Source organism: Gossypium raimondii, chromosome 3, assembly GCF_025698545.1.
Source record: "Gossypium raimondii isolate GPD5lz chromosome 3, ASM2569854v1, whole genome shotgun sequence".
NCBI classification, from domain to species: Eukaryota; Viridiplantae; Streptophyta; class Magnoliopsida; order Malvales; family Malvaceae; genus Gossypium; species Gossypium raimondii.
Window position 1 is genome coordinate 38977610 of NC_068567.1, and position 27017 is coordinate 39004626.

The 27017-nt window shown below is 33.1% G+C and overlaps 2 protein-coding genes across 3 annotated transcripts; one reads left to right on the forward strand and one right to left on the reverse strand.

Moving 5' to 3' along the window:
- Positions 1 to 3049: 3049 nt before the first annotated feature.
- On the forward strand, positions 3050 to 4006 carry LOC105795869 (probable LRR receptor-like serine/threonine-protein kinase RPK1). The gene is given in 8 exon segments (XM_012625523.2): positions 3050 to 3170; positions 3173 to 3348; positions 3350 to 3435; positions 3437 to 3457; positions 3459 to 3619; positions 3622 to 3835; positions 3837 to 3929; positions 3931 to 4006. Coding segments are annotated over 8 exon segments (948 nt in total).
- A 648-nt stretch (positions 4007 to 4654) lies between these two features.
- LOC105794239 (protein GAMETE CELL DEFECTIVE 1, mitochondrial) lies at positions 4655 to 9593 on the reverse strand. Of its 2 annotated transcripts, XM_052628331.1 has the most exons (7): positions 9381 to 9593; positions 8030 to 8151; positions 7787 to 7838; positions 6674 to 7460; positions 6293 to 6482; positions 5973 to 6184; positions 4655 to 5313 (listed from the first exon to the last, which is right to left on the reverse strand). In XM_052628331.1, the coding sequence occupies exons 4-6, from the start codon at positions 7222 to 7224 to the stop codon at positions 6002 to 6004; spliced, it is 924 nt and encodes a 307-aa protein (XP_052484291.1). In that variant the 5' UTR covers positions 7225 to 7460; positions 7787 to 7838; positions 8030 to 8151; positions 9381 to 9593; the 3' UTR covers positions 4655 to 5313; positions 5973 to 6001. The 2 variants fall into 2 exon arrangements, with proteins under 2 accessions (XP_052484291.1, XP_052484290.1); XM_052628330.1 differs by lacking the exon at positions 4655 to 5313 and having other exon boundaries at positions 5746 to 6184.
- Positions 9594 to 27017: the final 17424 nt, after the last annotated feature.

Genomic DNA, 27017 nt, shown 5'->3' on the forward strand with positions numbered 1-27017 from the left:
ATTTCAATAACATTTGTTTATCAAAAACACATTGCTGATGAATGATATATGGATATGAGTACATGGTTAACCATCCGAAACACACCAACCGCTCATAAGAGCTAATCCAATCGATAACACTCCTTGGCACTAAGTGCCTAGCCCGTAGGCTAACTTCTGCCCCCATAACATACTAGAAATCACTATAATACAACACGATAGTCCGAAAAAAATGCAGGACCTTGATATATTCAATGAACAAGAGATATACAGGAATCATTATCAGTTCTCAAACCAATCTCGTATCGCGCACAAAATAACCTATTGGCATGTCAATCATACTCTATCCTGCGTTCACCAGCTTAGACTATTTCATTAGTACACAATGTTATAACGATTCATTATCTCTATTCTCATTACAAGCATTAATACATTACTCAACACTCAAAAAATAAATTCATATAACATCTATTTAAATTTTATTACAATTAAACCGAACGAACTTACCAGACTAAACTGCATCAATAACGAAGGTACAGGGACTATTCCATAATTTTCTCAACTCGTTCTTGATCTAGAATAATAATTTCATTCAATTAACTAATTCCAACAGAAAAATTAACTCATTTTATGCTATTAAGTTCTTCTAGACATTTTTACAAAATTACTCCCAACATTTTACTTTTATGCGATTTAGTCTTTAAGTCCAAAACTCGCAATTTAACCAATTTCAACTAAAACCCAACTTAGCCAAATTTTTTAGGACCTCACTACAGTCCTTATTTACTGTTAATTCACAACAAGTAAAAATAATTTTTCTATTTTTACATTTTAGTCCTTAAACATTAAAATTACTAAAAACTACTTTACAAAATAGTTCTATTATTACAAAATAGTTCTATTAAACAATCAAGCTTAATAATCTATCAAAAAACTTCAAAAACATAATAAACACGTCAATGGAAAAATCCACCACATTTAACAATTTTGCAAATTAATCCTCGGGTTAGCTAGACCAAGCTAATACAAGCTCAAAAACATAAAAATTACTAAAAACGGGCAAGGTTTGCTTACCTAATCACAAAGCCAATTTTTGGTCAAATGTGTTTCTTCCTCCTCTAGGGTTTCGGTTGTAAAAGATGAAAGAAGATGATATGAATTTTTTTTAACATGTTCTGTTTAAAACCATTTATTTACCTAATTACAAATTTACCCTTTAAACATACATTTAATATTCACTAATTTTAAACCCATTACCATCCACTAAAGTAGTGATGGTTTATTTTCTATTCAAGTCCCTTAATTAACCTTTCTATAGCTGTTTGATAACTTTAACTAATAGAAATCAACTTTCTCAACTTTTACGATTTAGTCTTTTTTGCTTAATTAAGTATCCAAACGATAAAATTTCCTAACCAAATTTTAGTACAACCCTAATGATCTCTTAAATATTAAATAATGAATATTTACGGACAAACACGTCTGATTTGTGGTCTCAAAACTACTATTTTCAACAACACTGAAAAATGAGCTGTTAGAGAAGGAAATACATATTAGAAATCCAATTTGAACAGAATGATGGGCCATGTTGAGCCAACGATATTAAACAAATGCGCTTTTTATGAGACAACCCATTTTTATTTTATTTTATTTTCTTGTTTGATTTAGTAATTTGATTTTTGTTTATGTTTGTTTGTGGTTCTAGTTATTTCTAATTTATTTTATTTTTTACTTGAATAGGATTGGACTCTTGTAGCCACTTGCATCATAGCCCTATTGTCTTGCACATTCAGGGAAGTTCTCTCAACACTATGTCATTTATTGAAATACATTGAGGACAATGAATGGATTAAGTGAGAGGTAGTTGAATTGAATTAAAATTTGATATATGAGCATTGCATGTGGTAAAATGTGTTGATCTCTTGCTTGTCTTTATGCATGACTTGTATTTCTCATCCTTATATGCTATTTTCATTCGATAAAGTTCAATGACTACTTCCCAAATTCTTTAAAGCATCTAAACACTAGGAAATTTTTGATTCCATTACTTGATTCTGATGAGAAAACACTTAGGTTAGCATAATTATTTGAGATAAAATTGTGTGTGAAATTGAGTACTTAATTTTTGCTAAACTGGTCAATACACTTTATTTGCATGAATTCATTGCCATAAATAGTCTTTTGTTTTATCTTGTGCTCGAAATTTGTTTGAAAAATTGGAAAAAAAATTAAAAAAGATTTGAAAAAGATAATAACAAATGCTCCATTAATTGTTTAGATTATGAGTAAAGTCTTGGAATCGTGACCGATTAAGTAACCAGGGTCAAGTGCTTGGGTTTTCATATATCTTCACATCAAAAGATCAAGTCACATTATAAGCTATGCACTTGCTCTGCTAATCTTAACAAATATTAATCATCTAGAGATGTGATTGATTGAGTAACCGAGATCAGGTGCTTGGGTTGTCATCTATCTTCACATCAAAAGATCGAGTGGGGTTCTAAGCTATTCATTTACTCTGCTAATCTTAACAAATATGAGTAGAGCTAGTAGCCATCTAGAGATGTGACCGATTGAGCAATTGATGTGTGGTTCTTGGGTTGGCACCCTTCTTGTAAAAAGATTTAGCGAAACTCTAGACTTCATTTCCTCATTTAAAAAAAAAAAAAGAACACAAGAAATTGAACAAATGGTTGTTTATGGTTGTGAATTTTTGAAAAGTTTGGTATCTTAGCAATTTAGCATGAATCAATATTGTGGAGTCTAATCATAAAATAATTTGATAATCGTGTGCTTAATTAAATTGTGAATCGACATGTTTGCCTGAGGAAGATGTGTAAGATTGGAATTTTACTAATGTCTATCTATTCGATTGAATTGAGATTATGATGATTGAATTGACTTGAATGATTGTGCTATACTTAGATTGATAAATGCATGAAATGCTCGAGTGCAAACATTGATTAATTGGGGGGAATTGCTACTTATATGGCAACCAATGCTGAATATTCTAAAAGTAGTGTAGCTTTTCTTTCGAGGAACAAAACTATCAATAAAAGGTTAGATTCCAATGAGATTGCATCCACAACATCTAAGCCATAGTTTTAGTTCTTCAGTTCTAGTTGTCTTCTTTTACACCCAGAAATGGGTCCCAACGTCCAGCGTTCCAGTTTATGAATTAAGGGAAATTACAGCTTTTTGACAATGGGGGTCTCATTGACATATGAAGCCATTGTCCAGGCAATAGGGAATTTTAGTGCTGGCAAATGCATGGGGAACAATGGTTTTGGGTCCACTTACAAGACTGAAATAGCTCTAGGGTCCCTAGTGGCAGTGAAGAGGCTTACAATTGGAAGGTTCCAAGGTGTTACAACGGTTTCATGTCGAGGTAAAGACCCTAGAAACGATTAGGCACCCTAATCTCGTAACTCTAATAAGGTTCCATGCCAGTGAAACAGATGTTTCTTGTTTATAATTATGTCAGGCGGTAATTTATAAAATTTTACTAAGGAAAGGTCCACAGGAGCTGTAAATTGGAAGATTGTTCACAAGATTGCTCTGGATGTAGCCCATGCACTTGCATATCTACATGAGCAATGCACTCCAAAGGTTCTACACCGAGATGTCAAGCCAAGTAACATATTTTGGACAATGGTTTTAATGCTTATCTCTCTGACTTTGGGTTGTCAAGGCTTTTAGGTACCTCTTAAACCCATGCAACAACCGGGGTAGCTGGCACAATTGGTAATGTTGCACCAGACTATGCTACGACCTGTCGTGTATCTAAGAAGGCTGATGTCCATAGCTAAGGCATTGTGTTGCTTGAGTTGAAATCAAATAAGAAAGTTTTGTATCCTCCTGCGATAGGGTCAGGCAAAAGATGTGCTCACGACAAGGTTATGGGAAACAGGTCCGCATGACCACCTTGTACAACTGTTGCACTTGGCCATCACATGGCCTCTCAACTAGGCCAATTATGTGGCAAGTTGTCCGAAGGTTGAAACGATTTCAACCTTCATCAAGATAAAATGTAGTTTCTAGGTGTTTAACAGAACTTGTAATTTTTACACTCATAGCTATAATTACTATTGGAACATTTTGGCTTTGCTGAAAACAATGAAAGTCCCTTGTACAATGGGTTGATCTGTAACATGTTTGTAGCCAGTTAAGTGTTGACTGCTTTGTTGCTAAGTTACAAATTTCAGGGTTCGTCTTTATCTCACAAATTTTTACCTCTGTAGGGATATTTGACCCATCCTTGTTGTATTGCATCATTTCATGGAAAATGAAGATTCATTATAATGAATTATCCAGAGAAATAAACTTATTGTTTCTTCCTTTTAAATCAATCTCAGAACATGTGGTTTTACTTCAAAGATGATGCAAATATATCATCATAGATAATGGATGACTTTTTATATTACCTGAATTTCATTTTTCTTAAGTATCGAACATACAATCCTGGTAATATACAAATAAAACTTGAAGAAATTAAATATAAATACACCCATATTTATTAAAAACATGATTTTTAAGTTTTAACCCGATTATTTATGGAGGCAATACGTTGAAGAGCTGAAAGTGAATAAAAAAAGAGAAGCACAAAGACAAAAAAAATAACCATCTGCATGTTTCTTGCCATGGGAGCAAGAAACATGTAATCCAAACAGAGGCATTGCAAAATCTGTCCAATGAGACATCAACAGGAGTAAATTGAACATTGCAAACTTAGCAAAGGAAAACAACTGTTTCACCCTATTTTCTGGGGATGCAATGTACTGCACATTACAAAAAGGAAGAAGAGGAAGGGTTTACAACTAGCCACTCACACTATCCTCACTTCCTCTCCCTTCCAATGCTTAAATAGAATGCCGTCTACTCTTTTTCCTTTAGGACCTCCTTTTGTAACCAGAGCTTCTTGCTTCCCCATAACTGCTTGCTCCTGCAATGAATGAGATCATAGCAACATGAAGACCGGCTACTCCCTATAGGGGTGAGAAAAGGGGGTTGAATGACCACTCTTTCTTCCTTAACCAAAGGCTTAATCAATAACTTGATCGTAAAGTCTCAACAATAATGCCCAACAGCAGCAAGCTATGAACATTGGAGCACTAAAAACAAGTTCAGCACTTATGGATTAACATTAATATCCTACTTCAAGTAGCCAAAGATCAATCAAACAGGCTAAACAAATATTTGCACATGCAGTTGTTGCATATATTTTATTTGGGTTACTCAAATGCAGTGCTGTTGTTCCAAGGGGACTGAATAAGCTGGGCCTGTAATGGAGTTTTTAACACTTGATTCTCTATTCCATAGGACAGCAAGAATTATCTGAAAAAAGAAGTCATGTGTTACTGAGGACTTGAGCATGTCCATAATTTGTTAACAAGAAAAGTCAATTATTAACAAATTAAAATTTATGATACTACTAGATAAACATACAAATTATTGGGTGTGAATTCAAGGAACCAGAAAGGACAGTTTCTACATTTTTCTAGTTAGTAATGCAATGTGCCTAGCTGAATTCAACTCTATGAGTTCCATTGGAAAGACATGTTCTTGCAATTATGCTACATGCATGATGACATTTAGTCGTTCTCTAGAGGCCCCAGAGGAAGCTTAAAGCTCAGATTGATTACTTTCTGTGGAATCGGGGGCATATAAACTTACACACTCTTGTTATGTACCATGTACCCAAGAGTTTTAAAGGTAAAAGATGAACTGAAAGGTGCATTATATGCTTAAGTTGCTAACAATGCCGGCTAGAAGAACTAATAATTTTCATCTTCAATCTCAGTAGTTCTACACAACACTTTCCGGTACCTAAAATATAACAAGAAAGAAAAGTACAATAACACACATCCATAAATATAACAAAATTTATATAATACACAAATAATTAATACTATTAACAGAAAACCAATGCACTTATTGTAAGAACTACTCAAAATGAACAGATTCTGCAACTGGCGGAGAGTTGATTGTGTGACCTCTCAAGGTGTCAAGTCTCAACCACCAATCAAGGTTTCAATTGTAACTTCTCCTCCTTAAATGGTTGCGTCGATGCATCAGACAAACTCGGTAACCTTGAAACACTGCCCTTGCCTTTCCTTGCATTAGGCCCTATCTCCTCTATCATGTATTTCCACCCATCAATAGGTCTCCTCCGGCTAAATATGTGAGTCTTAATAAAACTAGCTATCTGTATAATTTTAGATAACCAAAAGCAGCTTCAATGTTAACAGTTCAATAGACCAAAGTACCCATGACAAGAAGCTCGTAAATAACAACACCACACACACACACACACCTGGAATTTACAGTAAGCAATTCGGCGATCAAATTCTTGGAGGAGAATATCTTCTTCCCTCTGTGACATCTCCCACACGTTTCCATCAGGAGCTTTTGATGTTGTTTCCCAACCATCAGGCTTAGTTTTTAACTCAGAAGAGCTTGGAACTTCTGAATTCTCCAAGTCAGCATTGGTAGAGTCAAAAATCCTTCACAATATACATTATGTGTTACATCCCACAAGTACAGCAATAAATTGCTGGTAGAACCTAAAGATGTTGTTAGCTATGACATGAAGACAAGTTTCAATATGGAAAGTAATAGAAACCAAAAACCCTTTCAAAATATCACATTAAACCAACATAGCAAGGAAACAAAGTGTATAAAAGAAAAGACATACTCAGAGCAGCTATCAAGCAATCTATCAATATCATTGGCAGAATTTCCCAATTTAGCTTCTTCCAATTTGTCAATCTCCTTCATCCACAACCCAGCATGGATTCTCTGCTTCTTCAACCTATAATCTTTCTTTATGTTCTCCAAACTATACAATCCACCACCCTCTCCTTTCCCCTCCTTTTCTGCTTCCTCTTTCTGCTTCTGCTTAGGTGACTTTCGTCTCTCATTCCAATTCTCATTCATGTCTTCGACAAATGCCTTGGTTTCAGCATCTACGTCCGATGAAAGCACCATTTTTGCGGATTCTTCATTAGAAGGGAAGTTAACATCAGCTTCCCAAGGAGCTCTGTTCTTGGGAGAAATGTCATCAGGGAGCCAAGCCGTTTCCCAGGCATCGTTCCAAGAGTCATCTTTGCCATTTTGAGGAGGTTTAGTGGAGAGAGTTTTGAAAAGGGTAGTCAGATTTAAGTGGGGTTTACCAAATTTCGAGTGAATTGTGTACATCACTGGCTTTGTGATGGATTTGGCAATCCAATTAAAGGAGTACATCATTTTAGGGTTTATGGCAAGCAAGTTTATAGCTTTAAAGAAATAGAAGTTAAAGATGTAGAGAAACAGAAGCAAGCTATGATATTTTTACTAAAATCAATTGTGAACGAGAACAAGAACCAGGTTGTCAATGCAAAGCTAGTGCCATTCAATAAAAACATGAACTTACTACTAATTATGAAAGATCACCCTTCTTCCTCTGAATCTCCTACCAAATTGGTTACTACACAACACCGAAACTGCAAACGTAAAGCTCTGATCAAATGCAAATTTCCAAGATAGAAGAAGCAAGGAAAAACTAAAAACTCTCCAAATTATACTAAAGCCAAAACATTAATAAAGAAATATTACTAAAGGGAATGACATGAACCCATGTAGAGGTGCTCATGGGCTGGGCCGGGCCAGGTTCAGGCCGGGCCCAAAAAAAATTTTCAGCCCGCTTCCTAGGCCCGGGCCCATGGAAAAATATAAAGTCCGGCCCGGCCCGGCCCATTTTTTTGGGCAAGCAGTAAACTAAATTATACTTTGAATAAAAATTTTAGAAAAAGGAGAAAATGGAGCAAACCTTTTGACAGAGAATGTAAATTGCCCGCTAATTTGTCGAATTGAAGAAATAGCTGCCATTATTATATCACAAAATTAATATATGAAGCTCTAAGACTCGATTTCAGAGACTCGGATGATTCATTCATTTTGCTTAACAGAGAGAACGTTAAAGATAATCGATAACATATTACATAATGTCTACAAAACAAAATGGTAGTTCAGTCCAATCCTTGAAACCAGTAATGTATAATAAAAACATTACCAAAAGAAATCAAAGACTTAAAATCCATCAAAGCTTTCAACAAGGCTTCTTGCCTTCTTCACCTACGTAGATCTCTTACTTCTCATATGAGTTAGGTCCTCTTTTTTTGCCAAATCCAACCACTGTTAAAAAAAAAACCCAAAAAATTCATATTATTAACAATCATTTAGTTTCATTGTTTTGCCTAGTCGATTACAAAAGAACAAAATAAAGGATTGTGTTAAGTGATTAACCCTGAAAAGTATTTAAATACTTCTTAGAGCATAAAAAATCCCTAAATTCTCAACGAAATTTGAAAAAAAAAAAAGCAATTTACATTTTCATTAATCACCTTTAGTGTTAAGGCAACTCTTACCTTGATTATACATGGAAATTTAAATATACAGATGTATTAGGACAAATAAATTAATAAATTGAAATCGTAAGTTAAATGCAAATGGCAGCTGTATTATCATTGTGAACTTGAAATAATGAGTGCAAAGATTGGGTTATTATAATTTTATATATATATACTTATATACCATTCATACTTTAACAAAATGCAAAGGCCCATATGTTCGAACATTAAAATACATATAAATCATTCATACTTTTAATTTATTCAACCAATATACTTTAAATTATAATTCATCAAAGTACAATACATATACATACGATGGGCAAGATCATATATCCTTGAATTAGTTAGTGGAAAATGATTGGCAAGATCATATTTGTCCACTAATTATATACCAGTGAAGGTTTTATTAAATTTTAAGAACCTTGATTAATCTCCCATTTAATCCTTCAAATCTAGTTGCTTCACAATTTAGTTCATTCCCTTTAATTACTAACTTTTAATCAATTGCTAATTTCCTTAATAATTCCCTTAATGATCCTACTCATTATTCACGGCTTTGTCCCGTGAACTTATCGAGGCTAAGAGCAAGTGCCACAGATGATTCGAGAACAGCCTACTTTTTCAGTTTCTTCTTATTTCAAACAAAGTTGAATTTTGGATTCACCCCAATCTTCTGGATCACAAGTTTTCGCTTTTTACGCATGTATAGAGATTCCATAAACCCTAAAATCTAAATCCAATTCTATTGATTTTCTTCCTTTTTCGGTTTTAATAAAAGAACAAATTTGCGACAAAAGAATGTTAACAGCAAAATCAAACCCCCCCGATATGTAAAGTGTAAACACAATCAAAATCCCCCCAAGATTCAGTGTCTCAAAATCAAAATCAGAAAACCGTTAACAGCAAAAATCAAAATCACAATCAAAATCAAAAAGCAAAAAGGGGAGAAGACGTTGAAAAATTAGAAAACCGGTTACGGGAAATAGGGTTAACACTTAACAGCAAACTCACCTTTGAAATTCAAAGGTAGAAGACGTTGAAGGCAAGAGCGGAGGTGGAGTCGAGGAGGACCGGACACCGGAGGTGGAATGGTGGATCGGTGGAGGTGGGTTTTCGATTTGGGGAAAAAAAGGGAGGAGGGAAGGGGTTAGGGATTTATCAGATAGGGGTCGGGAAATGGGAAATGGGAAATGGGAAATGGGGAGGGGAATTGGGAAATGCAAATGTAATAAATTTTAAAAATATAAAATATATATATTAATTAGAGGTAAAATTTCAATGGCTAATTGTATATGGTCTGATTATATAGTTTTAACTATATACATTCCTTCAATTAGGTAAAATTACAAGCCACTGTCAGTACTACCGAGACATTTAAACTGACATAAATTAAAGCTAAACTCCGATCAAGAAATGAGTACATACAAAACAATCGAAGATTCTTCAAATATGAAAAAACAATTGAAATCAAAATAAAGAGGTAAAATACTGGAAAAATGAAATAAAATCTCAAAGAAATTGAAGCGAAGAAAATTTTCATAAAGAAAATGAATATGACCACCTTCTGTTGAAAGCCTGCCGAGAAACCAGAGGACGGTAGAATAGAATAGCTAACCTGGGAAAGTAGGGTTCTTTGATGTTTTAGATTTTCTTTTCTTTTCATTTTTTAAATTATGTAGTGAAAGTATCGTAGAAGTTTGCATTTTTAGTGCGACTAATATTTTAGATTTTTTTTCTTCATTCCTATCTTAGTCGCTTTCGCTTTCAGATATACTCAAAATTCCAAATTTAATAAATTTGTTATTTTATAAACTTCATTCATGATCAAGTTAATAATATTTTCAATACAATAATTTAATTTTTCCTATGAACCTTAACAAATAAAAACAAAAAAAGTTTCTTATAAGCCTTTTATCATATCATTATCTTTTACATTGTCAACTTGAAGCATTTTACACATCTCTAAGTATAAAATTTATCTTTATCTAATTTGTTTGCAATTTATTTAAAAAAGAGATAACTTTTTTGGGTTTTAATTTCTCTAACTTAAATTCTAGATTTTTTGTAATAATTTGAATTTTTTTAGATACATACGTTTTTTTCAATTTATCATTTTTATATTTTCAAAGTTTATTAAATGATGAAATAGTAATCATTTCACATGATAGTGGTGTGCACAAATTAGATTAAACCCTATTCAAAGCAAACCAAAATATTTTATGCAAGAAGTCAAGAACATATTATGTCTAACATATTATTCCCTATAAGACTTTTAAACATTCATGACATAAATATGAAAAGGAAAAAATGTGTATTATAGAGTAATTGATTAAACCAATGTCTTACCTATTAAACTTCATTATTACAAATATGTTCAACATGACTAAAGATCTGTAACATGTTTGTAGCCAGTTAAGTGTTGACTGCTTTGTTGCTAAGTTATAAATTTCAGGGTTCGTCTTTATCTCACTAATTTTTGCCTCTGTAGGGATATTTGACCCATCCTTGTTGTATTGCATCATTTCATGGAAAATGAAGATGCATTATAATGAATTGTCCAGAGAAATAAACTTATTGTTTCTTCCTTTTAAATCAATCTCAGAACATGTGGTTTTACTTCAAGGATGATGTAAATATATCATCATAGATAATGGACGACTTTTTATATTACCTGAATTTTATTTTTCTTAAGTATCGAATATACAATCCTGGTAATATACAAATAAAACTTGAAGAAATTAAATATAAATACACCCATATTTATTAAAAACATGATTTTTAAGTTTTAACCCGATTATTTACGGAGGCAATACGTTGAAGAGCTGAAAGTGAATAAAAAAAGAGAAGCACAAAGACAAAAAAAAAAATAACCATCTGCATGTTTCTTGCCATGGGAGCAAGAAACATGTAATCCAAACAGAGGCATTACAAAATCTGTCCAATGAGACATCAACAGGAGTAAATTGAACATTGCAAACTTAGCAAAGGAAAACAACTGTTTCACCCTATTTTCTGGGGATGCAATGAACTGCACATTACAAAAAGGAAGAAGAGGAAGGGTTTACAACTAGCCACTCACATTATCCTCACTTCCTCTCCCTTCCAATGCTTAAATAGAATGCCGTCTACTCTTTTTCCTTTAGGACCTCCTTTTGTAACCAGAGCTTCCTGCTTCCCCATAATTGCTTGCTCCTGCAATGAATGAGATCATAGCAACATGAAAACCGGCTACTCCCTATAGGGGTGAGAAAAGGGGGTTGAATGACCACTCTTTCTTCCTTAACCAAAGGCTTAATCAATAACTTGATCGTAAAGTCTCAACAATAATGCCCAACAGCAGCAAGCTATGAACATTGGAGCACTCAAAACAAGTTCAGCACTTATGGGTTAAAATTAATATCCTACTTCAAGTAGCCAAAGATCAATCAAACAGGCTAAACCAATATTTGCACATGCAGTTGTTGCATATATTTTATTTGGGTTACTCAAATGCAGTGCTGATGTTCCAAGGGGACTGAATAAGCTGTGCCTGTAATGGAGTTTTTAACACTTGATTCTCTATTCCATAGGACAGCAAGAATTATCTGAAAAAAGAAGTCATGTGTTACTGAGGACTTGAGCATGTCCATAATTTGTTAACAAGAAAAGTCAATTATTAACAAATTAAAATTTATAATACTACTAAAAGATAAACATACAAATTATTGGGTGTGAATTCAAGGAACCAGAAAGGACAGTTTCTACATTTTTCTAGTTAGTAATGCAATGTGCCTAGCTGAATTCAACTCTATGAGTTCCATTGGAAAGACATGTTCTTGCAATTATGCTACATGCATGATGACATTTAGTCGTTCTCTAGAGGCCCCAGAGGAAGCTTAAAGCTCAGATTGATTACTTTCTGTGGAATCGGGGGCATATAAACTTACACACTCTTGTTATGTACCATGTACCCAAGAGTTTTAAAGGTAAAAGATGAACTGAAAGGTGCATTATATGCTTAAGTTATATATGGTCTGATTTAGAGGTGCTCATGGGCCGGGCCGGGCCGGGTTTGGGTAGGACCCATAAAAATTTCAGCCCATTTACTAGGCCCGGGCCCGGCCCGTCCCTAAATATGAGCCTGAGATTTTGCCCAGGCCCGGCCGGTATAAAAAAATGAAGCCCGGGCCCAGCCCGACCCGTTTTTTTATTTTTTTTATTTTTTACTTAAAAGTTAAAACTAATTGTTATTAAATTTATATGAAATATCAAATTGTAATTTTTTTGTATATAATGAACAAAAAAATAAAATTATTTGATTACTTATTTGAATTCAATTACAAACAATTAATTTGAATTTAATTACAAACAATCAATTCTTAAAAAAAGAGAATAAAAATAAATACATATTACATAATAGTATAATACCGAACTCATATATTGCATGAGATAATAAACTAGTTATTTAACTATGCTAGCCTTGTGATACAAGATCAAACTTGTCACATGTTTTAAGTAATACTAAAAAAACACACATCATTTACGAAAAGATCTGAGTTTGATTGTTTCGAAGGAAAGGGTGTGATAGCAACCTCTAAGTGATAGCAACCTGACTGGGCCTGCTTTTTCTGCCTCAATAGCTTGTTTCTGCAATAAAACAAAGCAAAAACAAAAAAGATGAGATTAAAATTTGGCAGGAGCTCAAAATTGTTTGATTCCAAAATTCCAATTAGTAAATTTCAATGGCTATGCAGAGAACATTGCTACAGAAACAAATTTCAATGGCTATGCAGAGAACATTGCTCGAGTGATTGAATGCACGTATATTGTTTGTATGCAAATACAGAACCCGTGGCAGCATGCATTCTCATCCAATAATAATTTTTTTGTAACTACAGCCAAACAATCAATAACAATCATTCTCATCCAATAATATTTTTTTTTGTAAAGTTAGAAAGGTAAATAAATCTTATACCAAATTCTAATGACAAACATGCTGAGCTAAGTGTGATGAAAGAAAAAAAGAAGAAAGTTTTTAAGCTCTGTACTAATAAAAGCTCTGTAGTAATAAAAGCATGGCAAAAGGAACAGTATCTACAATTTCTTTCTTTAATAGATGGTAAATTCACTAATTGAAAAGCACCAATTTCTGCCTAGTGCTCCTTGAAGATATACAAGTATATACTGCCTGAAAGTAAAATATAGTGTAAGAACTAGTCCTTAAATTTTAGATTTTTGTAGTTTTCTGATAAGATGCGGTGCTACAGTTCACTATCATGCTAGGAGAACTCATGACAATGATTTAGTCTAATCCCAAAAGACTAAGAGTTTAAATATAATATAATGCAATAAGTTGGTTTTGAGGGACAGAGGAACAAACCAAGAACTATGGGCACAATATTTTAACTATTAAATGTAAAAGAAGCATGTTGATAAAGATTAAAATCATAATCATGTGTTTTGTAAATATGACCAGCTAAGAAAAATTCATATCATGGTTTTGTTTATTTGGTTAGGTTATGGCCATTTGCCAGAGGATGCATGGCTGATGAATCTTTACTACTCTGCTATCAGTATATCAGTTTTTGGTTATAGATGGTTAAAAAAATTGTGTGTTACTTCTGAAGCACCTCAAAGTTTTGAAGGTTTCTTAAATTTTCATTTTCTACTGCTATCATTATATGTTTTATTATGGCACCTGTAATTTCACAAGATGTGTCTAATACATGTTTCATCATAAAATGCACATTAATAGTTCAAGTATCACATTTGACATTTTATGAAAGTGTAAATACCATAATAAAACATGTATTGATAGTTCAAGTACCATATTGGATATTTTTCAAAATACATATAACACATTAACATTTTATGATAGTACAAGTACTATAATAAAATACATATCAATAATTGATGTACCACATCGGACACTTTATAAAACTAAAGGTATCAAATATAAGATTATCCCAATTATAAAATTATTGGTAAAATGCAGTCATGAATGTAATAATAGCTACGTCAAGACATTGACTCTACTTTGTTTGACTGTAGTTAGGGTAAATGTTGGGTTCTTGTTTTAATGCATCGAGAACTTGGGATTCTTCGATTTGGGACTGGGTTTGATCGGATTGGGGTTCTTTCATGGGAGTTGAAACTGGGTTTGTGTTTAAAACGAATGGGATTGAAGGTTTCTGAACTTTCAGCAATAAAGAGCGGCCTTCTCTTAAGTACATGATTAAAATGTAAAGCTCGAAAATTTCAATTAAAATGAAAACTAAAGTTGGCTTACCTTGAACTTGTTGATTTGAAGGGTTTGGGTCGGAAGTTGCAGAAGAATCGAAGTGAAGAGAACAACAATGCCACCTAGTTTTGGTCAAAATTTGCTAGAGTTGTGGAGGACCGGACACCGGAGGTGGGATGGTGGGTTGGTGGAGGTGGCTTTTAGATTTGGGGGAAAAAAAGGGAGGAGGGAAGGGGTTAAGGATTTGTATCTGAAGTCTAAACGCGATCTGGGAAATGGGGGGAAATGGGAAACGTAAAATGTTTATGTAAAATAAATCAGTAAATGTAATAAAATATATATATTAATTATATTCGGGCCGGGCCAGGTCGGGCCCGAGCCAAAAAAATTTGCCCGAGGCCCGGCCCGTTTTCTAAACTGGTCTATTTTTCTGCCCAAACCAATATTTCGGGCCTATATTTTTACCCGAACCCTCCCAAATTTCGAGCGGGCCGTCGGGCCGGGCCGGGCCGCCCAACCCATGAGCAGGTTTAGTCTGATTATATAGTTTTAACTATATACCTGCCTTCAATTAGAGGTAAAATTATGAAAAACTACAAGCCACTGTCAGTACTGCTGGGACATTCAAACTAACATAAATTAAAGCCAAACTTCGATAAAGAAATGATTACATACAAAACAATCGAAGATTCTTGAAATATGAAAAAAAATTGAAATCAAAATAAAGAGCTAAAATACTGAAAAAACAAAATAAAATCTCAAAGCAAATGAAGCGAAGAAAATTTTCATAAAGAAAATGAATATGACCACCTTCTGTTGAAAGCCTGCCGAGAAACCAGAGGACGGTAGAATAGAATAGCTAACCTGGAAAAGTAGGGTTCTTTGATGTTTTAGATTTTCTTTTCTTTTCATTTTTTAAATTATGTAGTGAAAGTATCGTAGAAGTTTTCATTTTTAGTGCGACTAATATTTTAGATTTTTTTTCTTCATTTCTATCTTAGTCGCTTTCGCTTTCCTGTATGTACTCAAAATTCCAAATTTAATAAATTTGTTATTTTTATAAACTTCATTCATGATCAAGTTAATAATATTTTCAATACAATAATTTAATTTTTCCTATGAACCCTAACAAATAAAAACAAAAAAGTTTCTTATAAGCTTTTATCGGATCATTATCTTTTACATTGTCAACTTGAAGAATTTCACCCATCTTTAAGTATAAATTTTTTTATAAAATTTATATTTATCTAATTTTTTAGATACATATGTTTTTTTCAATTTATCATTTTTATATTTTAAAAGTTTATTAAATGATGAATTAGTAATCATTTCACATGATAGTGGTGTGCACAAATTAGATTAAACCCTTATTCAAAGCAAACCAAAATATTTTATGCAAGAAGTCAAGAACATATTATGTTAACATATTATTCCTTATAAGACTTTTAAACATTCATGACATAAATATGAAAAGGAAAAAATGTGTATTATAGAGTAATTGATTAAACCAATGTCTTACCTATTAAACTTCATTATTACAAATATGCTCAACATGACTAAAATTTAGTAGCATTCATATATACGTAGCATTCAAGTATCTTCAGGTGTCACGAGTTGTGGATCAAAGTTCGTGATGATCAAACAAAGAGGGTTCCATAGAGGTTAATTGATGAAATGAGACTCATTTAACCCGCTTGATTTGACCCAACTCGTGGGACATATGGAGAAACCCATTTACTTGAAACCTCGATGGCCTAGTGAAACACTCCAGTAAAACTAGAGCTATCAGGGTAAATAGTGTAAATCCTAAAGGGATAAAATTGTATAGAGTTTAAATTCCTTAGGGCTCTCAATTGTAGATAAGCTCTAATCTTAACCGTCGATGTAACTCAACCTGTACCGTTGGTTTTGAGGGGGCTCAACTATAAAGAGACTTCCCCCATCATTTGTAATCATTCCATTCATAGTTTTGAATATATCTGAGAGCATTTACTCAAACACTTGGTACAAGCTATTTTTCTCTAGTTTTTCTATTCGTTCATGGCTTCTTTCTTTTTCAAGTTGCTTCTGCTTTGTTTTCGATCCCTTAGAGAATTTTTGTGAGAATTTTCACTTTTGTGAGAGTTACGCTGACTTAGGCAAATTCAGAGCAAAGAAATTGCCTAAGGCTACACGATTTACGAGACTAAAGTTCTAGCCGCGTAATAGTTAGTATCAAAGTCAATGTTCGAAGGCACTAATTGAGATCTCAAATGGAGTAAAAGAACAAGTTAAGCTGATTAAGATCTGTGGGAAGAGTAAGAAAGCTTGCAGCTCGAGGGGTATGTGTTGAAAAATCGAGTTTGAAAAACGCAGAGGAAAATAGATTTGAGGAAAATCAGAGTTTTAAATTTTTTTTCTAAAACTAGAACTTTATTATGATATCTAAAGTAATAAACACTTAGTCAAAAATATACATTTCCGATTCGTTTAGGATGAACGCTTCCACCGAGTAGTCTTCTTCGCTATCCTCAAGCTCACGTCTGCCGAGTATGGGCTCGCTTTGAATCAAAAAAATTCATAAAATTACCAGTAGGGAAATTTTAGAATTTCTCTAAACTTCTGGACCAAGTTGTAAATAAAAAGATATCTTTAGAAATCTTCTAAAATAATTTCTTCAGAGAATTTTCTCTCTACAATTTTTTCTTAAATTTAAGTGTGTGAAAAATAATGATACAAGACTATTTATATAGGAGAGTTTAGAGAGTTCAACTATGATTAAACTTAATATTAAATTAATATAATACTTATCAAGATAAATATTAGATTAAATTTAATATTAAATATATTAAATTAATATAATACTTATCTACAAGATAAATGTTAAATTAAATTTAATATTAATATAATCACTTTAATATTAAATTAATAAAATATTATCAAGATAAATATTAACTTTAATTTAATATTAAAACTATTAAAATAATATCATTTTTGGAATTGTTAATCTGAAATCAAACTATCTAGTAAAGTCTTAGTATGAGTGTAAGTCTTCCATTGCTCAACCATAGAAGAACTATCATCTCGACCATCCGCAAGCCACCTGAATGTCGTCGTCGCAACCACTGGCAGCATCATACCTGGTGGTGCCATCGTAGGTGCGACACCCTTACGGCATCCCTAGTCAGTTCAACTGTTGTGTGTTCGGTCCAGGCTAATGATAGCCCGATTGGTCCGCTTCAGCCACCGGTTGTGTAACACTCTTAACCCATATTCATCGCCAGAATAGGGTTATAGAGCATTATCAAATAAATGTAACATAATCATTATTTTCAAAACATTCAATGAACATAGCATAATCCAATATTATACATGCATATCGTCCTTTAATCGAACCTTCAAGACCTTAAAATCACTTTAAAAGTGTTTCAGGACTAAATCGGGAACATTTGAAAATTTTAGGAAAAATTAGAAAAATTCAACTTCAGGGGCCACATGGTCAATTTACATGCCCGTGTATCTGGTCGTGTGGGCATTTGAAGTAGATGTTGGATCGCCAAGACACCCTACGGTAGCAATGAAAAAAAAATCAATGACCCTAACCATGGATCCATGTGTGAGGAACGAATCGGGTGATCAAGGTTACGAAATTACCTCTGCTTATTCGAGTAGACAAGAACACCTCAACAACGAGTAGTCCGATCCGCTATCGAACCAAGTCGTAATCTATCGTGATCCCGCCTCTCGTAATCCACCCAGTTGACTACGAACGGAAGGAATCCCCAAAACAGTTTTGAGAGTTATTTTTCTTTGACGGCTGCTAGGCTCAAACAAAGAAAAACGGGATTATATATATATCCTTTTTGTTTTAGGGTTTTTAGGAATTAAATAAATATAATAATATTTTTATACCGAAAATTATAATTACATTAATTATAATATTAGTTCGGTAAACCATATATTTATTTGAATTCTTATGCTAACCAAATTCATGTCCTCATTATACATACAACAACCTTGTACATAATGTGTTGGAAATTTGATTACCGAATTAAATTAATTCTATAATTAATTTAATTCAAGCGACCCCAAAAACAATACCAACTATGGTTTATTCCGTTCATTTCAACTATAGGGTGTAACCCTGTAGGTTCCTGTAACGTTAGCAGTAACACTAGAATGATTCTAATGCTACAAACAATGAGTGGCATCTAGCAATGCATCATTGCTACCTAAGTCACAAGAGATCATGATTCGACATAACCTTTTTTTTATGATTAACCTTTTATGCAATAATCCTTAAGTCCTTTATCTCTGGATTGGACACAAGTCTTGGAATAGTCACACTTACATTGTCCATTCCATGTTCCTTGATATCTTAAGCAGACTACGATATACAAATAAGTATGACATCTAATATCAACTTATTTGAGCATGGCCATGCATTTCTAGTCTCACTTAATCAAGTGGCCTAAGATATTACTCCTATTATGTAGGAGGACTTATCCTATATCGACCAACCATATCCCTCTACATAGATTGTGGTATATCCAACATCGCCTTTATAGAACAACCCGGTTATGGTGTACGCTTGATCGTATCAAAATATACAACTCACGATGTTGGGATTATGATGATCTCATGTCCGAGGATCATATAAATATTAATCATTATGAGTAATGTCGTGACAATTACGTAATAATCCAAGAAACATACTCATAACGGGTCACCCAATATGTTGTTCTCTAACACACATATTCATGTAATGATTCTGACATTCCATATCAATGACAACTCTTTATCATCAATCAACTACATGTTAGTCTTAATGCATTATCGTTGTCCTATCCAACAATAATACTTGACTAAGGAACTTTTAAGAATAATCATATTATTCTTAGGACATTATTATAAAACAGTTTATTTATATACACAGAAAAGAAACTGAAATAATAATGGTAACGCCTTATATTAATAAACATGATAAATCAAGTATGTTATTACAACCATCTCATGATTGATCTTTGGGCATACTCTAACAGCAGAGACACACAACCGTGTTCCAGCCTGTATTCGTGCTCGTGTAACTCACTGACTTGGGTCACACGGCCAAGCCATACACCCGTGTGCCAAGCCGTGTAACCCTCGAAATGACCTCGCACGCCCATGTGCTAGCCGTGTGGACCTAAATTGTGCCTTAAACCACAAGTTTACCATTTCCTACTTGCTTATGCATTCAACAACTCAAAAACCATTCATTTAATCTATTCAAAACACGATCAAACACACTCAAAATATGTCAAAACAATCATCTTAGGTGCCTAACCAATATACCCTCATTGATACCACATTTGTATTATCAAAACATATCATTATTGAATCATTCAAATCAAAATTTTAAACATGCCAAAATCCATCAATTTGGCCTAGCTTATATCTACCTAAAACATCAACTTATATTCACATACACGTAACAAGCATTGGTTCAAAATAACATGTCAAATTATGGCTTCAAACACAAACATACATTTATATACTCAAACCAACATTACACTTATAACTTCATTTACAATCCATCCACAAAATAACTATCAACTAGACATCCTAGGTACATGCCAACACAAAAAGATAAACATCACCACATTTGAGATTAGGATTGTTGTTGGATGCTGAATCGATAATCAAAAGAGAAATACCTAACCTGCACACGGGAAAAATAAAACCGTACACTGAGTAAAACTCAGTGATATTTCTATAATCTGAACATTTAAAGACAAGAGAATGCAAAATGCAAAATTGAATTATAAACACATATTAATGTCTAAGATCACAACTACCATCTGTCAATCTTTTGAATTCATACATAATAGCATATCATTTCATACTATATTCAATTTACACATGTTGTTGTATTTCATTTGTTTAACAAATGTTCCAATTCACACACTTGCTATATAAATAGCTTTTCACATATCAAACCACATTTGTTTATACAATGGCATTATCCATTCAATATTCAACTCATGAGTACATAACTCATGTATCTCATTTAATCACCACATATCTCATTTTTCATGTTTCAAATCATACAATATCATTCAATATCGATTACAAAACTTTATTATTTGATTACCCCTACTAATACGACTCGGGCTCGGACGGATACACAAATCCAACCAACATACTAGTTTGGCACCCAGTGCCTCATTGGATAAATCTGAAGTAATAACTACGCCCAGCATTATATAAATTGACACCCAGTGTCTCATCGGTTAAACCGAAGTAAATTGGCACCCAATGCCTCATCGACTCGAAGTCGAAGAAATTCCTGAACTCTTCCTATCCTATGGCATGCTATCTATATCTGACTCAGCCCAATACAGTTAATAAGGTTCCAATTCACTTTCCAAATACAACTAATATCCAATTATCATAATTGCACATTATCATATTTACAATATATTTATTTCAATTCAAATAATCAATAAATTCATAATATTTATATCAATTCAATCCATTTCAATCAACTATAATTTCAATTCAATATCAAAGTGCCAAAATACTCACCTTAACCACTTATCATATGCATTAAATCAAAATATAACTATTAGTAACTAGGTTCAGATTATAGAAAAACAAACCGTGGATTCCAAGCTATTCGACGTCGATTTTATCCTTTCCCTTTTTAGTCTAGGATTTCGGTACAACGTTAGCTACGGAATTAAAACAATTAAAAGACATCAATACAACACAATTTAATTTCATATTGAATATTTTAAATTTTACTCAATATTTTCTTAAATTCCAATTTAGTCCCTAAATCGAGATTAATTTTATTCTTCACATTTAATTCTATATTTTCATAAAATTTCACTTTAAACTAAATTTAACTCCTTATTTTTAATTAAACCCTAAATTTCAAATTTTTCACAATTTAGTCCCTATTACTCACAATTTACAAATTTGTTCTACAATTTAATATTTTATCATTTCTAGCTTAAAAATCTATTAATTTAATCTCTAATACTAAAACTATTTAATAATTACAACATTTAAAATCTTAATCAATGCTAAAATTACAATATGGGTCGGGTAGCCCTAGGTACCTAATTCTAAAATATAAAATTACAAGAAAAGAAACTAAATTGACTAACCAATTGAAGTTAAATCTTAGAAACTCTTATGGGCATACGTTTCTCTCATTTTTCTTCTTTCTTTTCTTTCTTTATATCTTCTATTTATTTTGGATGTCTTCTTTTACATTTCCCACTTTCTATCTAATATAATTATATTTATTATATATTATATTATATAATACATATACATACTTTTAACTTTTAATTTATTAATTACTATAATATATATATATATGTATACTTAATCATTAATGTCGTCCACTTAATGGAACAAAGGCATAATTGCTTTTTTGGTCTCTTTAATTATTTTAAAATCATAATTCAACTTTTACCCTATACGCGATTTAGTCCTTATAATTTAATAACTCTTAAATCATGCATATTTACTTAACCAAAATCTAATTAACTACACAACTAACTTCGTAAATATTTATTATTTACGAGTTTGATTTACGGGAACGAAGTCTTGGGAATGCACTTTCCGACACTCCTGACTATAGGGTTGTTATAGGTTGGACCGTCGGCCTAGTTTCACATACCAGACCCGGTTCAACTAGTTTTTGGGTTTCAATTTCGATTTTGCTTTCTTGGGCCCAATTTTCGATCTTAGGTCCAATTTTCAAGTTTAATTACCCATTAGACCAATTGTTTGACTTGAAAATTAATTTACAAAAATATCATATTTATTTTAATTAATTTGATCAATTTAATTTTATTTGATCAAAATTAATTTTCCTAAAAATCACTAAGATTTTCCAAAATTAATTTTTAGGAAAATTCTTTAATTAAATTATTTAGTTGAACAATTATCACTACCATCTAATTTAATTCCACGTCGAATAAATTGACTCAATTAAATTATGTCCAAATTCGTACAATTTTCTTCTGATTTAATGCAATCCGATAGAGCTTTTTTTGAGCTAGCGAAGGAACCAATCAAACATATACAATTAGGCTTGAGTAATTGCAATTATGTTTAGAAGCATTGTTCCGATAATTCACAATTTACTTAATCATGGAGTTAGTCTACAAGAAGTACCATGATTGAAAACTCCTTATTGTATACTCTTTACGAAAGCAATTCATCCAACTGCTTTGCCCAATGACCTCGTCATGTGTGTGTTGCCCTCATATGATACCATTGATTTCTTTGAGTTAAATCCGTTCACTCAATACAATCCTATTTGATCTCATTGCCACCATTGTGTCTTCTTAATGATTAATATGATCACTGTCAACAAATGACTGTGATAAATTGCTCGTTCGAGAACAAGTAACCCATGGCCACATTCCATATTTATCAATCCACACAATCCCAATGAAAGGATATCGTTAACTCTTTAATCGAGCTATAAATTTCATTATTGTCAGTAAAGTCATGTCATACACAAGTCATGTACCCAACATACCGACTATGGGCTTAATCATGTTTAGAGCATAAGCCTCCACTTATATCAAAGCACATGAGTTACATACGCATGATCAGTGACTAACTCTAGATTTAAGTAAATCGCACTATGAATGTCACAAGTTAATTAATTCACAAATAGATTTAGAATTAATTCATCTTGGGTCCAGTATAATGTATCATTATTTCAATGAATACATCTATGTCTCTACCTATAAAGTCAACTGCTTCAATTGCCAAGACTAGTCATCTCCCTCAATTGGAATTGTAGACGAAATAATAATCTTTCTAAGTATTTGAATCAAACTCTCACTTTGATTCTTTTACGAGATTACAAACTCGTTTAGATTATATACTGAAGTAAGTTGTCTTTCTCGCAATGTAAACATTTTTATAGTGTCACTTATCAATAGTTTCAACTTAAACAATCAATGAGTTAACAATTTGCTTGTCTTAATTTTGCTATGTATGCAAAACATGAAAGATAGAAACACAAAAGATATAGCAGTGAAATGTTCAATTAACTTTATTTATTTATTCATCGTTCAAATACATAGAAAATAACTACAAGTTTACTTCAATATTGACACATTTCCCCACAATATGTTGTCAGCTTTGAAAGGCTGAGTTGCCAAACTTGAAGGCTCCATACGGGATGTAAGGGAGACCCTTAATGTAGTCGAGGGACGCACCGATGAGTTGGACTTGATGAAAAGGAAGCTAAGGGACTATGTTATAGAGGCCCTTAGTGCCAATTAGGATGTCATGAAAGAGGCCTCCAATGCCACCAAGGGTGGTCAAACAGAGAAGAATGATGCTCCCGAAGCTATGGTCATGGCTTTGAAGGAGAAAAATGAGGCCATAATGGAAAAAATTAAGGATCTTGAGGGAGAGCTCGCTATGTGTAAAGTTACTGCGGGAAAAAAGATGTTGGCTTCTGTTTCTAAGCAACTTATAATAGATGTCCCCAAGCCAAAAGAGTTTAAGGAGATGAGTTCCACAAGAGATGTGGACAAGTTTCTTTAGATGATGGAATAATACTTCCGTACGATGGGCATCGAGGATGATGCCACTAAGGTAAACACTACTATTGTCTATTTTACTAGTGTCGCTCTCTTGTAGTGGTGTTGTAGATCCACATATGAGAAACAAGGTGAGACCAAAATTGAAACTTGGTAGGAGTTTCAGAAAGAGTTCAATGAGCAATTTTGCCCCCCAATATGTCGAAAAGGAAGCTCAAGTTAAATTGCATCGATTTTCGTAACAAGGCATAATTTAGGAGTATGTGAATGAGTTCAATTAACAGATGCTCCAAATCACGGATCTAAGTAAGAAGGCATTCTTCTTTTTTATGTATGGTTTGGAGTCGTCGGTTAAGCAAGAATTGGAACTTCAATGAGAATAAGAATTATCCAAAGCTATGATTTTAGCAGAGTCCTTAATCGATCTTATTTCGAGAAAAGACATGTTTGAGTCTTCTAATCCCAAAGGGAATGGAAATGGTAGAGAGGATGAAGAAAGACAAGTTGAGAATGGCAACAATAATTCTAACAATGAGAAACCACAAAAATGGGAAGAGGAAGCCCGACACTAAATCGAATAGGCGATTTAAATGCTTCCTTTGTGAAGGTTCGCATATGGTAAGAGACTGTCTAAAGTGGCCCATGTTTTCTACCATCAAAGAGGATGATGAGCCATAAAAAGCTTTAGTGAGGCTAGGTTTGATCATGCGTGGGATCAAAGTCAAGAGGGGCAAAGAGAATGAGAAGAACTTAGTGAAGTATTTTTTATATTGTGGTCCGCTTAAGATATAGGACTGTGAACTATCTAAAGTGATCTAAGCTATCTGTAGTCGATAAAGAAGATGATGTGAAGTTAGAGAGAGAGGCTTTGAAGCTTGGGTCAATGATACTCAATTCTGCTAAGGCAAGGAAAGATCATAAACAAAAAGTGGTTGATGTTCTAAAAACCCAATCTTATTTCCTAATTTGGCCGAAGCTTATATGGTCTTTAGTGGTTGTTTCTAACATGTGTTTTGTGCATGTTAGTTATAGATCTGATTGAGATCTAGTTAGATCTAAAACATAGGAGTTGGGAATTTAAGTCTAGTGTTTTGGATTTTCATTTTTCAAGTGTGGGTCCTAACTTTATATGTTTGGTGATTGCAAAAAGTATGTATGTACTTTATTGTATTGGTTAAATGTGTATTGACTATGCAAGGTTGGTCGAATTTTGGTAAGTAGTAATGCGTGATAGCCGAATGCACTAAGTGACCTATTTCGCATTGGTCAAATGTTCTAAGGTCTTAAAGTGTAATTAATCAAATGTGTAAGTGCTATAAGGGTTAACTGATTGTATGCCTTTTTTTATTGATTGTTTAGCTGAATGCATATTATTACATGTCTTGTACTGCAAAGCATGTTGATTGTTACTGTATAATTTATTGCATATATTGTATGCCACTGATTGTTACATTTTCTATTGCCTGCTTGTAAAAACATGTCATTGATTGATATTGTTATTACTTAATGCATGAAAAGCGTGCCACCGATACTGATAAATTGAATGCATGTTAAGCAGGCCATTGTTACTAGAATTGATATTGATAAGCATGATATACAACACGACTGATATGACATATTGCATTGCATGGGGATTAGGACTAATTGGTAACGAAGGAGTTCCGTGGAGTACTAGCCGTTTATCCTTAATTTTATATTGGTAGTTAATCTGCAACACTGGTGTATTGTTTGGAGTACTGGCAGTTTATCCATAAATTACTGAAATTCTAACTACAAATTGTTATTAGTGGTTTATCCATACTTAGCTACGGCTCCTACTGTTTTGGTGTACGGATGATGAGTTTTGGGGAACTCATGGTGTGTAGCGGATGGATGGATATAAACTCTGCACTGTTTTCATATGAGCATGCCTATAAACTATAAAGTTGTGCTTTACCGAATGATTGATAGCTTGTGTTCACTAATATTTTGATTATTCTATTTAAGACTCACACCGAGCTTTTCAGAACTCACCCCCATAGTTTTATCCTTACAGATAACCCATAAGGTTAGGCTCAAACACGTCATTCAGAAGTCTTGTCTCGATTTTTATTTGATAAAATATTTTTAAATTTAACTTCATTTTATTATGGGTTTTGGGGACTATAATTTTGTTAATTTTGAACTGTGGCATGAGTTTAATTTTAAGATTTTATTTCCATTTCATTAAATAACGTACAAACTGGTCAAATGAACAATAGGTCTAACTTGGGCATATTTAAGTTTAAAATTAAGAGACATCACTTTTTTCGTTGTGTAACAATGAGACTGGCGTTGTTAAAAGGCAATTTGACAAAATTAACTAAGTTTTTTCTCAAATGGCACGACACTTATTAAATTGGACTCTTAAATTAACTCAACTTAATAATCTAATGTTTTGATAATGCCAAGGCAGTTGCATTAAGTTTCCTAAAATTTATTCAAAAAGAATGTTCTCAAATCTAATTGGTTTTACTAGGCCATTTCGATGGCCAATGTAACCTTCAGAATTCAGCTATAACATTTGGGTCGGGTTAGGGAGGTTACAAAAAGGATCAAGATGATAAATTCCAAAGAGGCCCCAACTTTGGGAGTATCATAAAGAGTTGAGCTACAAATCGATGAGTGGAAAGAAAAGGAATATTTCAAGGTAATATTTTTAGATGATTACGACTTCGTGCTTGGCTTAAATTTCCTTGACCGGATTAATGTTTTGTCGGTTCCTGTTGTAGATTGAATATGTATCTTGGATACTAGCCAATGAAAATGCGTATTTCTGGTGAGTCGTGATGAGAAAGGTGGAACTAAGGTACTGTCGGTAATCCAACTAGTCAAGGGTGTTCATGGTGGAAATAACATTGAATC

Coding starts and splice junctions, on each gene's coding strand:
- LOC105794239 (XM_052628331.1), bottom strand. CDS start 7,224: ATGATGTACTCCTTTAATTGGATTGCCAAATCCATCACAAAGCCAGTG. Junction 6,483..6,673: donor TTGCTTGATAGCTGCTCTGA/GTATGTCTTTTC, acceptor TATATTGTGAAG/GATTTTTGACTCTACCAATG. Junction 6,185..6,292: donor TTGCTTACTGTAAATTCCAG/GTGTGTGTGTGT, acceptor AAAATTATACAG/ATAGCTAGTTTTATTAAGAC.